Source organism: Balaenoptera physalus (genome assembly GCF_965194825.1).
Source record: "Balaenoptera physalus genome assembly, chromosome: 15".
Taxonomy (NCBI): Eukaryota; Metazoa; Chordata; class Mammalia; order Artiodactyla; family Balaenopteridae; genus Balaenoptera; species Balaenoptera physalus.
In genome coordinates this window covers 28284317-28300240 of record NC_138894.1, presented here as the reverse complement: position 1 = coordinate 28300240, position 15924 = coordinate 28284317, and the positions used below count along the sequence as shown (strand labels likewise).

Here is a 15924-nt window from a genome sequence, read left to right as displayed (position 1 = left end):
ATACCTTCAACTCTTTCTCCCTAGCCTCCAAGTTAGCCTGTTGCTCAGGGCTTCCTAAAACATTACCTTCATCATGTCACGCCTCCCATTACCTATCAAAACAAGTTCATATCTCTTAATTTAGGATCTACGCAGTCTCTACTAAACTAATATTTCTCCCTATGTACCTTTATGAAATACCCTTTCCTTCCTCTGTCTTCCTGTTTAAATTCTATATATCCTTCAAATCCTCATTTAAATTCCTCATCTTCATTGTAGCTTTCCTCCTAGCCAAGTATTCCCATTATGTCACCTCCAACATCAGAACTCTTGGTACCTATTTTAATTTCACTCAAACAGACAGTAAAATTCTTAAGGTCTAATACTACCTTTACTTTTTTGAGTGATCTTAAACTTATCATAGAAGAAGATTTAAAAGAAAAAGTGTTTCTTTTACTGATGTTAAGTGTCACTCAGCCTTAAAAACAGAGTGAGAACCAAGAAAAGACGAGTGCAGACTATTACTCCAAAGCACAAATTATCAATTCCAACGTTAAAGGTAAGGTACTTTATAGTTAACCTGATAACTAGAGGGTTTAAGTAACTAAATGTGATCAGGATTATTTTTTTCACATGTTAAGCTTATGTACCTTAAGAGGATTCCAATCAATCAACTGAAATCGTATTAGGGGATTTAAAAGCTTCGGAATGCATAAACTAATGAAAGCTTCATAATAAGAATCAGGAAACTTTTCTCGCCATTGTTGAAATTTCAATAAAATATTCTGGATATTACAAAAATCATCGTGTACATCTTCAAAAATCTTCTTATGATCCTGTAAAATGTCACCTGTGAAGAAAATGAGTCTCTGTATAATATGCACTTTAAGTTTATGATCTTGAAGTTTGCTTCCTATAAACATAGTTATATATAACTTATGTAATCAACTGAGCTGAAAATTATCCTTTGACGTTAACATATAAATTAGGTTTTATTAAAAAAACACTTTAGTAACAATTGACACTAGTAAAGTCTGCCGTTTATTGAGCCCCTGCTATATGCCAAAACATTATAAATACATTATCTCATTTCATCATCATAACTATGTTCCCTATAAGGTAGGTGCTTCTAGCCTACCTATTTACAGACAAAGAACAAGCAAACAAACAACAATATCAGATATAGTGAAGTCAAGGAATCTGCCAATGATCACACAGACTAGATCCCCTCTTTGAACTCATCTGGTTGACTGTAAAGCCCACACTCAACTATACATATTTTACCTTATAATGCTAAAACTGGGCTTTACTAAATTCAATTATTTTAAATTAAAAATTATAATATAGAAAGTATGCAGTAGGGAAATGAAGCCAAAAATGTTCATGGTTCCTTTATAACAGGAGATGAAAAAGGTTGACGGAGAAAACTCAGGAATACTCATCATGCTCCTCCATTTTATCCATTTTTTCAGAGGTAAGGACAAGTCATATATGCAAAAAAAAAATGTATTCCTTTTTTCCTGAATTCTACCAACTATTTTACATAGCTTAAATAATTAAGGGCAATCACAGTAAAGCATTTTCCATCATTTCAATACTTCAAGACACATTAGAAACTTGATAACTGACCCTGGCTTTTTTGGAAGTCAATCATGTCTGAAGATAGTTCATCATCACTAGATGTTCCTTCCTGATGAGTACAATTCCCAGAAAGAACCCTTGCTTGTCTTCTTCGTGCCCTATATTTTGCAATAAACCAAAAACAAATAAAAAACAAATAGCTCCTGTTGAAAAGAAATGCTTTAAAACAAAAAGTAAAGTCATCACTTACTTAAAATACCCAGAAATAAACCATCACATTTGCATGTAATTTTATGTTAATATTTTTGACATTTTAGCTTCATTAATCTGAATTGGTTCTCCCTCTTTTTTCCTGTAAGACATTCCCATAGCCTACCCAGATTTGGAAGAGCAGGTAACAATGTAATTAGGACTGGCTTCTAGGTATGAGCCATTCCCAGCCTGACAAATGTCATTTTACCCATTCCTTCTGACTGATCCAAATATACCAGTGCATCTTTAAACCATAAATTTTGGTTTTACATCATTCTCACAAATTAATATGCTAGGTTATGGTTATTTATACTATATGGTTAATTGTATTTAAGTAGCAAAAAATACTTGCTCAATGATGCTTTAAGTCTTTACATAGTTACCTTCGAGATTCAATCTCTTCTAAAATCCACTGAGTTTTTTCATCTATAGCCAAGCTTCTATTCGTTGACATCTCAGCTTTGCCTGTTAATGAATAAAATTGATTTCATACTGCAAATTCTCAAAAGAAATACAGTGAAACACTTTGAAAACAAGTTATATCTTAGGTATATATACATATCTGTATATATAAAGACACACACATAGAATATGCTTAAATTGCATATTTCATCATGCAATGAAATTGCAATGTTAACTCCCTATCACAATATTAACAGTCATTGAGTTTGCTAGTCTAAGAAAATGTACCTTGTATGGTGAATATAGTTCAGCACTTGAGAACAGTAACAAAATTTAATATAAAGTTTCTTTCCCTCGTATTCTTTTTCAGAAGTTTTCACCAGTTTTTTTTCTGTCCCTATAGTCAAATGCTAGAAACATCTGCATTACCAATATGTCATTCATATTATTTCCTATTTTAGCATGTACTGTAATTTATGACCAACTGAATGTCATGTATTTGAGTCATTCTCATTTTGCTTTTATCATCTACTTGATGCTATGTTCCCATTTCTTTCACTATACCCTGACAGCACCTTAATCAATGGAAGACATCTCTGAAAATACAAAACCAGTGTGAGAACTGAAGGGAAGCATCCAAATCTTTTATTAATATAATAAGATCTTACAGATGATTCTATGCTGAACCCACCAGAATTTCTTTAACCTCCACAAACAATCTGTGGACGGGCTATGGAAAATTTATAAAGTTGTATTTCTGACACAGTCTATATATTTATGTCAAGTCATCTCCAAACAGTCATTAAATGGTCCTATAAATATTTTGTTTCAAATACTAAGTGATTAGAAGTTATAATTTTCATTTTTTAGTTTTAGACTGCATTTAAGACATTTTGAAGCCCTAGCTTAAATGGTTTGGGATTTTTGGAAGGGGCTAAGTGAAAGGTTAGTGGGAAAATACTCAAAAAACATTTTTTATACAGGAATAAAAATATTTTTATCTTTTAGCTGATAATTTAGCTTAATGAATAAAAAATCACACTGAACATGAAAAACACTAACGTGATAACTGTTGTAAATACGCTGATTCATGTTTTAATTCATCTTGCCTGCGTTTCATAAAGATCATGGCTTGTTTTACAAGGAGTGCATGCATGGCTGATTCTATTTCTTGGATGTTGATAATCTGAAATACATATATAAGTAACATTTTGTGGGTCATCATTAATGAATTATAAAAAATAATATTTATATATAAGCACATTACATGCTCAATTCTCATATACAGAAACATTTTTTATACCATCTCATCTCAATTAAAAGAACATTGTGAGGAACAGACCTAGCTTCCAATACTTTTAATACTAACAAAACTAGAAAATCAACTTAGTGTATTAAAACAGCTATAAATATCATAAATAATAAAACCTAATGGGCTGGAGTCAGGAACATGGTATAAGAGTGGATAGATAAGAAGAAGGATTCTTTTTTGAGCTAAAAGAGAAGGAGGAAATGATGACTGCAGCTATTTTTCACAGGCTGAGCAGGGGCAGACTGTAGGGAACACTTGAGGAAACTGGTAAAATTTGAAAAAAATAGAGAACGGAAGAGACCTAACCAGACAAGTAAGAAAGCTGTCAAGAAGAATTGAGTGATTAGTTGAAATTGGCATTTTTATATTTCTTGGGCAACAATCCCCCCAACTCCAACGATGTTCCATAGCTAATGCTATGGATTCAAGCCTTTGACAGTGGAATTCTTCAAGGATGAATGAAGAAAGTTACATTGTAATAGATATTTCAGAAAAGTAACTACCAAGTGATATTAAAGGTAGTCAACTTAAAACAATAGGGCAGAAAATACAATTATTTATAATATTTTAAAAGTAAATTAAAAGTAATGCAGAAAGTAGAGTATATTTTTAAAATGATTAGTCTACTTTAAAAAAAGGACAACTTAAGACCCCAGTGTAAGGACTTAGTATGTATAAAGCAAAAACAGAAATTATAATGGAAAAGAATGATTCATAAATCTGATTAACACAAAAATTTCAAAACATCTGATGACATTGCTAATTACTAGAGAAATGCAAATCAAAACTACAATGAGGTATCACCTCACACTGGTCACAATGGCCAACATCAAAAAGTCTACATATAACAAATGCTGGAGAGGGTGTGGAGAAAAGGGAACCCTGCTACACTGTTGGTGGGAATGTAAACTGGTGCAGCCATTATGGAAAACAGTATGGGGGTTCCTTAAAAAACTAAAAATAGAGTTGCCATATGATCTTGCAATCCCACTCCTGGGCATGTATCTGGAGAAAACTCTTAATTCGAAAAGATACATGCACACCAGTGTTCACAGCAGCATTATTTACAATAGCCAAGACATGGAAACAACCTAAATGTCCACTGACAGATGAATGGATGAGGAAGATGTGGTGTACACACGCATGCACACACACACACACACACACACACACACACACACACACACACACACGCAATGGAATACTACTCAGCCATAAAAAAGAATGAAATAATGCCATTTGCAGCAACATGGATGGACCTAGAGATTATCATACTAAGTAAAATAAGTCAGAAAGAGAAAGACAAATACCATATGATATCACTTATATGCAGAATCTAAAATATGATACAAATGAACTTATTTACAAAACAGAAACAGACATAGAAAACATATTTCTGTGTCATAGACACAGAAAACAAATTTATGGTTACCAAAGGAGAAAGGGGGTGGGGGAGGGATAAATTAGGAGTTTGGGATTAGTGGATACAAACTACTATATATAAAATAAACAACCAGGTCCTACTGTACATCACGGGGAACTATATTCAATATCCTGTAATAAACCATAATGGAAAAAAATATGAAAATGAACATACATATACATAACCGAATCACTTTGCTGTATACCAGAAACTAACACGTTGTAAATCAACTATACTTCAATAAAAAAAATTAAAAACAAAAAAACATATCTAATGTGAAAAAACCATTGCAAACAAAACCAAAAGACAAAGCAAATTGGAATGTTTACCTACATCAAATAGGATAAAGCACTAAAATTTTTAAGCAATAAAGAACTGTTCACCATATACTGGAAAAAGAAAAAAGGAAAAAAACCCCACAAAAAACCTCCGTATAAACCAAGAAGATAGCAGGGCAAAGGACACAATTATTCAAAAGAAGAAAAACTACATGTGTTAACAAAACAAAGGGTTTGTTTGAGATCAAAATAAATATGTAAAAACAAAAACCATTTTTTAATGTAGTAAACTAGATACAATCTTTCTGGAGGATAATTTAGCAATGTTTCGTAAGCCTTAAAAATATTTAGACCCTTTCACTTAATAATTTACTTTCTAGGAACTTTTCTTAAACAGATGGAATTTTAAAAATGTATACTGCTATTTATAAGTTGCAAAATGATTACAAAAAACGTCTAACTGTCCAACATTGAGGGAACACTTAATAGTCCAGTATGTCAAAAATGTGTAGCAAGAGTCCTAGATGAAATATTTACTTATGGGATTTAGACTTTTAAAAAAATCACACTGTAAGGGAATTTCTCCATAAAAAGGAAATGATTACATATTTATAGATATGTACCTTTTTATTAAGACAGTCAATTAAATTATCCACATAAACTTTCATGCTTTTATAGAATTTAAAATTTAGAACTTGATTTGATGAATTCTCTAGGTTCTGGATGGTACTCTTTGAGCTCTTGACATCTTGTATGTATTTTTCATATTCCCTCAGGTGTGAGCGGTGAGTATCCTGTAGTAATGTTAATCTAAATAAATATAAAATAAAAATAAATAAAAATTGCTTTACATTACAAAGTTTTATTTCTATTATAGTAAGTAGAGGTCTAATGAAAAATTTTTTCAAATCTACCTTATAAAGACCACCAAGTAAACTGACAATCATATGAACCTGGGTTTATAAGACTTGTAGAGCAAAGGAAAACACCAGGATAAAAGAGGTTTCAAAGGGAAAGGTAGGAAAGGACACTTAAAGATTTTTAGGTGCTGGAGCTAATCATAAGTTAGTCTTAGAGGAGAAGTTAGTAAGTGTGGATTGATCAGATTTTATAAACAAGGTGAGTTCCTGCAATAATCAGTGGTTTTATATTTGAAACACAGGAGTCCATGTGGAGTTACTGTTAAATCAGTCTGTGGTCTTCCTTGCAATATGGGTATCTGAGCTGGTATTAAAACCATTTGAGCATGTTATGATTTGATATAATTTATCTGTTTTGTGACTCATAATGGTTTCTGTTTTGTCATTAGAATTTGATGTTCCGTGAGGTGCATTTCATTCCCTCTGTTGTTGCTGTAGCCCCTATACTGCTCTGTTGTTGTTCAGAAAGCCCAGTTTCTTTCAGCTCTTGTGAATATCACATGTATCAACTGATGTAACATAAAAAAACTCTCAAATACAATTCAACATCTGCTTATCTTTTAAAATTCACTTACCCCTTACATATAAGAAACACACAAAAAATCTAGAATGTGTTTTACACTAATATTTGACACTGTGAGCACATTAGAATTAGAGAATTAACTAAATGAAATAACAAATTCATAGTATTTGGACTTGAATCAAACAATTAAAAAAAATTAAACTTCTGCTAACCTCCTCTAAAATGAAAACTCATTAGCAAGCACTTGCTTAGGCCAAATGTCCTCTTCTCAAGTTTCCCTTGAACAATGACTACTGCATTTGTCTCTGAAAGTCTTTCCTTGCTTTATATAAAAAACAGAGGCAGTTAAGAAATAAATCAAGATAATAATGTACAGCAAGCATTATTAATGCTTTAAGTGTGGTATTAAAGTGTAGCTTTAAATGCTTTAAGTGTAGTATTGCCGGTTACAGCAGTAAATGTGTAAGTACATATATGGAAAAACAAGGTATGGAACAGGGTATATAAGTGTGCTTCAATTTTGTATTAAAAATGGGGCAATATATAAGTACATATGTGCTTATACAGACATACATATATATTACTTCTGTAAGGAAACATAGGAAACTGGTAGAAATGGTTTCCTCTGGGGAAGATGACTTCCTTTTCTCTGTATAAGCTTTTGTACTGTTTGACTTTTCTGTCTTTAAACCATAAAATATATTTTCTTTGAAAATAAAGAACCCCGTTAATAAAAAAAATACAGTACACTAAAGTTAAAAATAACATTTATCTGGATAAAGTGAAATGCTAATCTATATCAGTGGTCTGCTATTTTTTTCTGTTCTATTACTCATGCAAGACAACTCTCTCAAACACAATCTCAAAAAAAAAAAGTTCTGAGTTATATGTGATTCTAGATGCAATCTATAATTCTAGCTCTGTATCAGAAGGAGAGTAAATGATAGTGAAAACATTACAAAAATCATCTTTAATCAAGATAATCTCATCACTTAACATCACTACTGAAAAACAATGACCTAGAACAGAGGCTGGCAAACTTTTCTGGTAAAGGGCCAGATAGTAAACATTTTAGGCTTTGGAAGCTCGATGGTTGCTGTTGTAACTCCTCAATTTTATGCTGTAGCACAAAAGCAGCTACAGACAATACATTGCACAAGCATGGCTATGTTTCAATAAAACCTTATATACAAAAAGGGGCAGTAGGCTGGTAGTTTGCCAACCTCCTAGAATACAGAGATAACCTGAAATCTAAAAATGGTACATCTAAAATTTTCATATCTTTCACAATAAAATGTTACAGAAGGTCCTTTTCTGCATCAAACTATTTAAATAAACCATGACCAACATATTTTAGTTGCAGTGTGATCAAGGAATGAAGCTACTGTAAACCTGATTTATACAAAAGATACAGGGGGAGAAAATTCTGAACCTATTCCAAGGTATTAGAAAAAAATTCCCAGGTATAAAAAAAAAAAAAAAAAAGCAACGAAAATGTTCTTTAAGAATACTTGCTTTGGTGGCAGGAGAACCAAGCTCTCTCCTTGTATTAAATGTTGTAAGGACTAATGAGACTTTTACTGTCATACTTATTCTTTCATATATCTAAAGATGCACACTAGATCCTAAGTAGTAAAACAGAAAATATATAAATATTTAAAACAAAACAAACTATTACGGGGTTTGCCTTATTTTTAACAAAAAATACTATTTATAAACGTGAGATTAATACTATTTAAGAGATAACTATTAATAGCAATAGATAATGAATGGTTAGCTGTGCTTTAGAAATGTATTTGTATCAAGAACCATAAAAATATGCCTAATTTTGCTGCAGTTAACTTTCCCCAGAAACTTATCTTAAGAAATAATATAACCGTTTCGGGACTTCCCTGGTGGTGCAGTGGTTAAGAATCGCCTGCCAATGCACGGGACACGGGTTCGAGCCCTGGTCTGGGAAGATCCCACATGCTGCGGAGCAACTAAGCCTGTGCACCACAACTATTGAGCCTGCATTCTAGAGCCCGTGAGCCACAACTACTGAGCCTATACGCCTAGAGTCCGTGCTCCGCAACGAGAAGCCACCACAATGAGAAGCCCGTGCACCACAATGAAGACCCAACACAGACAAAAATAAATAAATAAATTTATAAAAAAAAAGAAAATAACAGTTTAAGTGACTTATAGGAACAAAACGTTCATAATGAACATCTGTAGCATTATTTATAATAGACAAATTTAGAAATCAAAATGTCAATGTCTAACACAGAAATACTTAAATAAATCATGATATACTAACTGTATCAATGAACAAAATGTTACTAATATGCTTATTATTTTTTATTGCAGTCAAAAACATATAACAAAATTTACAATCTTAACCATTAAAGTATATTACAAAGTAATATAAGTAGTGTTAACGATATGCACATTGTTGTATAACAGATCTTTAGAACTTTTTCATCTTGCAGAACTGAAATTCTATACCCACTGATCAACAACTCCCCATTTCCCCCCACCCTTGGCAACCACCATTCTACTTTCAGTTCCAAAGAGTATGACTACTTTAGATACTTCATATAAGTAGAATCATGCAGTATTTATCTTTTTGTAACTGGTTTATTTCTCTTAGTCCTCAAGGTTCATCCATGTTGTGGCATGACAGGATTTCTTTTTTTTTTACCACTGATAATACTCCATTGTGTGTAAATACCACATTTTCTTTACCCATTCATCTGCTGATGGACATTTAAGTTGCTTCTATCTCCAAGCTATTGTAAATAATGCTGTAATGTGCAAATATCTCTTGAACTGTTTTCTTTTGAATTCTTTTGGCTATATATCCAAAAGTTGGATTGCTGGATCATATGGTAATTCTATTTTTAACTTTTTCGGAAATTGTTCTCCATAGCAGCTGACCATTTTACATTCCCACCAACAGTGTATAAGAGTTCCCTTTTCTCTACATCTTTGACAATACTAGTCAATTTCTGTATTTTTCATAGTGGCCACCTTAATGGGTATGAGGTGATAGCTCAGTGTGGTTATGATTTGTTAATTCCCTGATTGGTGATGTTGAGCATCTTTTCATGTTTGTTCACCACTTGTATGTCTTCTTTGAGAAATGTCTATTCCAGTCCTTTGCCCATTTTTCAGTTGGATAGTCTGTTGTTGAGTTATATGAGCTACTTATATATTTTGGGTATTAACCACTTATCATATATATGGTTTACAAATATTTTCTCCTATTCCGTTGGTTGCCTTTTCACTCTGTTGATTATTTCCTTTGTTAGGCAGAAACATTTTAGTTTGATGTAGTCCCACTTGTCTATTTTTGCTTTTGTTGCCTGTGCTTTTTCTTTCTTGGGTCCTTTGAGATTCCATATGAATTTCAGGATTTCTTCCTATTTCTGCAAAAAATGCCATTGGGATTTTGATAGAGAATGCATTGCATCTATAGATTGCTTTGGGTAATATGGCCATTTTAACAGTATTAAGTTTTCTAATCTATGAACATGGGATATCTTTCCATTTACTTATGTCTTCAATTTCTTTCAGCAATGTTTTATAATTTTTGATGTACAAATCTTTTGCCTCCTTGACTAAGTTAATTCCTAAATTTTATTCTTTTTAATTCTATTGTAAATGAGTGTTTTCTAAATATATAGTTTTGGACTTTTCATTGTTAGTGCATAGAAACAACTGATTTTTGTGTGTTGATATTTCATTCTGCAATTTGCTAGATCTGTTTATTAGCTCTAACACGGTGTGTGTGTGTGTGTGTGTGTGTGTGTGTGTGTGTGTGTGTGTAAGTGTAGTCTTCAGGCTTTCCTACATAAAAGATCATATCATCTGTGAACAGAGATAATTTTACTTCTTCCTTTCCTAATTGGATGTCTTTTATTTATTTATTTATCTATTTATTTTTCTTGCGTGAATTCTCTGGCTAGGACTCCCAATACTTTGAATAGAAGTGACAAGAATAGGCATCCTTGCCTTGTTCCTGATCTTACAGGGAAAGATTTTGGTTTTCCACCACTGAATATGATGTTCGCTGTGGGCTGCTCGTATATGGCCTTTATTATGTTCAAGTAATTTCTTCCTGTTCCTAGTTGGGTGAGGGTTTTTATCATGAAAGTGTGCTTAATTTTGTCAAAGGTGTCTTCTGTATCAATTGAGATGATCATGTGGTTTTTGCCCTTCATTCTGTTAATGTAGTATACCACACTGATTTTCTTATGAATCATCCTTGTATTCCAGGAATAAATCCCACTTGGTCATGTGTATAATCCTCTTAATGTATTGTTAATTACATTTGCTAGTATTTTCCTGAGGGTTTTTACATCAATATTCATCAGGGATATTGGCTTATTAACTTTCTTTTCTTGTACTATCTTTGTCTGAGATTTTGGGATCAGGGTAATGCTGACCTCATAGAATGAGTTTGGGAATGTTATCGCCTCTTCAGTTTTTGGAAGGGTTTGAGAAGGAATGGTGTTAATTCATCTTTAAATGTTTGGTAGAATTATACAGTGAGGTTATCTGTCCTGGGCTTTTCTTTGTTGGTAGGTTTTTAACTACTAATTCAATCTCCTAACTAGTAACAGGTTGGTTCAAATTTTTCATCTCTTTATAAATCAGTCTTGGTAGGTTGTATGTTTCTTGAAATTGATCCATTTCTTCTTGGTTATCTAGTTTGTTGGTGTATAATTGTTTAGAGTAGTATCTTATGATCCTTTTTGTTTCTGTGGCATTAGCTGTAACATTTCTCTTTCTTATTTTTGTTATTTGAACCTATTCTCTTTTTCACTTAGCCTGGCTAAGGGTTTGTCAATTTTTTTGATCTTAAAAAAAAAAAACAACTTTCAGTTTTGATTTTTCTTCAGTTGTTTTCTATGCTCTATTATGTTTAATTCTGCTCTAATCTATACTATTTCCTTCCTTCTGATAATTATGGGCTCAGTTTGTTCTTTTTTAAGTTTTTTGAGGTACAGTTAGGTTGTTGATTTGATATCTTTCTTCTTTTTTAATGTGTTCATTGCTATAAACTTCCCTCTTAGTACTGCTTTTGCTGCATCCCATAACTTTTGGTGTTTTTGTTTTCATTTGCCTCAAGATACTTTATAGTTTCCATTTTGATTTCTTCTTTGGTACATTGGTTGTTCAAGAGCGTGTTTAGTTTCCACACATTTGTGAATTTTCCCTTTCCCTTTCTGTTACTGATTTCTAGTCTCACTGCACTGTGCTTGGAAAAGGTATGATTTCAACCTTAAATTTGTTAAGACTTGTTTGTGACCTAATGTGGGATCTATCCTGCAGAGTATGATCTGTGTGCTTGAAAAGAAAGTATATTCTGCTGCTGTTGGGTGGAACATTCCATATATTTGTTAGGTTCATTTAGCTTTGTTCAAGATCACTGTTTCCTTAAGATTCTCTGTTTATTTCATCAATTATTTGAAAGTGTGATATTGAGGTCTCATACTATTATAATATTGCTATTTCTCCCTTCAGCTCTGTCAATATTTGCTTTATACAGTTAGGTGCTCTACTGTTGCATACATATATATATATAAATAATTGCTAGATTGTCCCAATAAATTGACCCTTTTATATTACATAATATCCTTGTCTCTTGTAGTTTTAAACTTAAAATTCTTTTCTCTAAGTAATGCCACTCCTCTCTCTTTTGTTTACTGTTTTCATGGAATATTTTTGCAATCCTATCACTTTCATCCTATATGCATCCTTAAATCTAAGTGAGCCTCTTGCAGACAGTATATAGTTGGCTCTTGCTTTTTAAAATTTTTTGGCTGTGCAGCTTGTGGGACCTTAGTTCCCTGACCAGGGATCAGACTCAGGTGCTAGGCAGTGAAAGCACAGAATCCTAACCACTGGACCACCAGAGAATTCCCGGATCTTGCTTCTTTTATTTTTCCCAACCTATTCAGCCACTATATGTCTTTTGATTATAGAATATAATCCATTACATTCGAAGTAATTACTGATATGGAAGGACTTACGATTGTTATTTTTAAATTGTTTTTTGTCTGTCTTGTTATTTTGTCCCTCTCCCTCTCTTGCTGCCTTCTGTTTTGTTGATTTTTTTTTTGTAGTGATGTGCTCTGGATCATTTTCATTTTCCTCTGCATATCTTCTATAGGTATTTCCTTTTTGTTTACCATGGGAATTACCAAAAAACATCTTATAATTCTAATAATCTATTTTAAACTGACAACATCTTAACTTCAATCACACACAAAAACTCTACTCCTTTATATCTCCCCCTCCATATCTTGTTATTGATATCACAAATTACACTTAAAAATTTTGTATCCATTAACATGTTATAGTTATTTTTGTGCTTTTACCTTTAAAATTCTATATTAAAAGGGATTTTCACACCACTCTTACAGTATTACAGGATTCTGTATTTATATATTTATTTACCTTTACCAGAGAACTTCGTATTTTTGTATGCTTCATGCTACTGTCTCGTGTCCTTTCATTTCAACTTGAAGGATATCTTTCAGCAATTTTTGTAAGGCAGGTCTAGTGTAATGAACTCCCTCAGCTTTGTTTACCTGAGGTCTTTATTTCTCCTTCATACATGAAGGACAGTTTTGCTGGATACAGTAATCTCTGTTGGCAGTTTCTTTCTTTCAGTGCTTTGAATATATCATCCTACTCCCTTCTGGCCCCTGTAATGCTTCTGTTGAGAAGTCTCCTGTTAATCTTACGGGGCTCTCTTGTACATGATGAGGTGCTTTTGTTTTGTGGCTTTTTAAATTCTTTCTTTGTATCTAGAAAGTTTGATTATAATTGTCTCAGTGTAAGCCTCCTTGTGTTCATCCTTGTTGGAGTCCTTTTAACTTTTTGAAGTTGAATGCCCATTTCCTTCCTCAGGCTGATAAGTCTTTGGCCATTATATCTTCAGATAAGCTCTCTGTCCCATTCTGCTACTCTTCTCCTTCTTGGATTCCCATAATGTATATGTTGTTCTGCTTGATAGCATCATATAAATCCCTTAGGCTTTCTTCACTTTCTTTATTTTTTTCTCTTTTTGTTACTCTGACTTGGTAATTTCAAATGATCACTCTTTGAGGTCTCGCTCGTTTCTTCTGCTTGATATAGTCTGCTACCTTCAGTAAATTTTTTAGTTCAGTTATTACACTTTCAGCTCTAGAACCTCTGGTTCTTTCTTAGTTTCCAACTCTGTTGATATTCCAACCTTGTTCATGTATCATCTCCCTGATTTCTTTAGTTGTCTGTGATCTCTTATGGCACATTAATCTTCTTTAAGAAGATTATTCTGAATTCTCTGTCAGGTAATTCATAGACCTCTGTTTCTTTTAGTTCTGGAATTAATTTTGGCCCTTTGATTGGGCCATGTTTCCTTGTTTCTTCATGTATCTGGTTATCTTTCTGTTGTGTTTTGTGTATTTGAAAATGCACTTAAGGGGAGTTTCTCCCCCATATGAAGCTGTTTTCCTTAAGTGCATTTCAATCAGCCTGACTGGAGATTCCCAGTGGTGTTGTGTGGGGAAGAGTGTCTTCTCAAACCTTTCCTGGGGGATGCACCTTCTCTGGGCTTCTATATGAAATTTCCTAATTATAGAGATTTGTGGGTTTCTTTTTCAGGATTCTGTAGTCTCTTGTTCCCTCTGGTGTTTGTAGTACTGCAGACTTTCTGGCTCTGCAACAGGCTGCTTAGCTCTTTCTTGTCCTCTGTGGCCCTCAGGCATCTAATGTATGATGGTTCCCCATCAGTGCTCTGAGACAGACAAGACAGAAACAAGTCCCTTGGGCAGTACTTCCAAAAGACAGTGTTCCACTCTTCTTTCTCCTTCCCAATGGAAAAGCTATGACTTGGGTTTTTTCTCTCCATCAAAAGCAGTGCTGGCTTGTGAGAGGGGCTAGATGCAGTTGGAATGAAATGGTTTTTCTTACCCATTACGATGTGGCTATTTTGGGCTTTGAGCTTGCCTGGGGTACTACAACTTCCTGATTTCTGGAGTACTCATAAAGGCTTTTTGGACAGTATGTTGTTGTTAAGTTGGTATCTCTGTGAGGCAACGAAGTCTAGGGCTTCTTATTCTGGCATCTTGCTGCCATCACTCCTGACATATTATTTTGAAAAATTAAAGGCTATTTAACAATGCAGATAAATGCTAACAAAAATAGTAAGTGAAAAAAGCAGAACTGGATTTTATTGATTATAACTATATGATATATATTATAAACACTAAAAGACATATAAAAAAGGAAATCAGTTATGTTAATGTGGTAACACAGGTGATGCTAATTTTTTCCTATAAACCTGTTTAATACTAATATTTAATAGTTAAAAAGATTATAGTGCTAATTTTTTTTACTATTAAATGTCTATGACAAATGTAAACTTTAAAATTAATATTACTTACCTAGTATTTAGTTGCTTCTTTATAATTTCTAAATTTACTGGTGGAAATGAAATGGAAGCATCAAACTTCTTCACTGTTTGAGATTCACTGCTATGAGAGAGATCTATGTCTCGTCCCTAAAAATAATATGAAAATTTATAGTTTTCAACATTCATTAGTGTTACAAATATTAATAGCATGAAAGCAGATTGGATACACCAAGGTCTCACCAGCTCAAAATTCCATGCCTCTGACATTTTTCATGGTTGTAATAAAATGTTTTTAAAATTTGCACACAGTTTTAAAATTTAGAACTTTAAATTCACGTGCAAGAGGCAAATTACAAAATCTTATTTTTCACAAAAGCTTGGTTCTCAGTGTTTATATAGCTAGTTCTGTTTATGATCTAATATACTCTCAAAAAACCACATACTGGAGGCTCCAATCAAGGTGGCAGAATAGAAGGACATGGAGGTCACCTCCATCCACAAATACATGAAAAATACATCTCTGTGGAACAATTCTCACAGAATACCTACTGAACCTGGCAGATCTCAGAACCTAAAAGTGCAAGAAAGATCTCCATGTAATTGGGTAGGATGAAAGAAAAAAAAAAAAGGGAAGTGGGATGGGACCTGTGTCCCTGGGAGGGAGTCATGAAAGAGGAAAAGGTTCCCATACCTCGGAAGCCCCCTCATGTGGGACAGAAAGGGAGCTTCAGAGGCTCAGAGGAGACAGCAGCAGCCAGTTTGCATAGAGAGACCAGAACAGATGGTCTAGGCCACTGCCCTGCACTCCCCAGCCTGAGATGCACATTGGCTGGTGCACACGGGGGCTGGGTGCTGATACTCCAGC

General features: G+C 33.4%; 1 protein-coding gene across 5 annotated transcripts in view; it reads right to left on the bottom strand.

The window, feature by feature from the left end:
- Window positions 1-15924, bottom strand: part of GCFC2 (GC-rich sequence DNA-binding factor 2) — an 88815-nt gene that overhangs the window by 22559 nt on the left and 50332 nt on the right. For all 5 annotated transcript variants that reach the window (XR_014254407.1, XM_082428105.1, XM_082428106.1 and 2 more), the window contains exons 5-10: window positions 15091-15206; window positions 5851-6037; window positions 3277-3400; window positions 2196-2277; window positions 1609-1718; window positions 630-829 (exon numbers count right to left, since the gene is read on the bottom strand). Coding sequence is in view for 4 of the 5 variants with exons in the window: in XM_082428105.1 (XP_082284231.1) it covers window positions 630-829; window positions 1609-1718; window positions 2196-2277; window positions 3277-3400; window positions 5851-6037; window positions 15091-15206 (819 nt within the window). In the remaining variant the exon portion in view is untranslated. The remainder of the gene's footprint in view (window positions 1-629; window positions 830-1608; window positions 1719-2195; window positions 2278-3276; window positions 3401-5850; window positions 6038-15090; window positions 15207-15924) is intronic.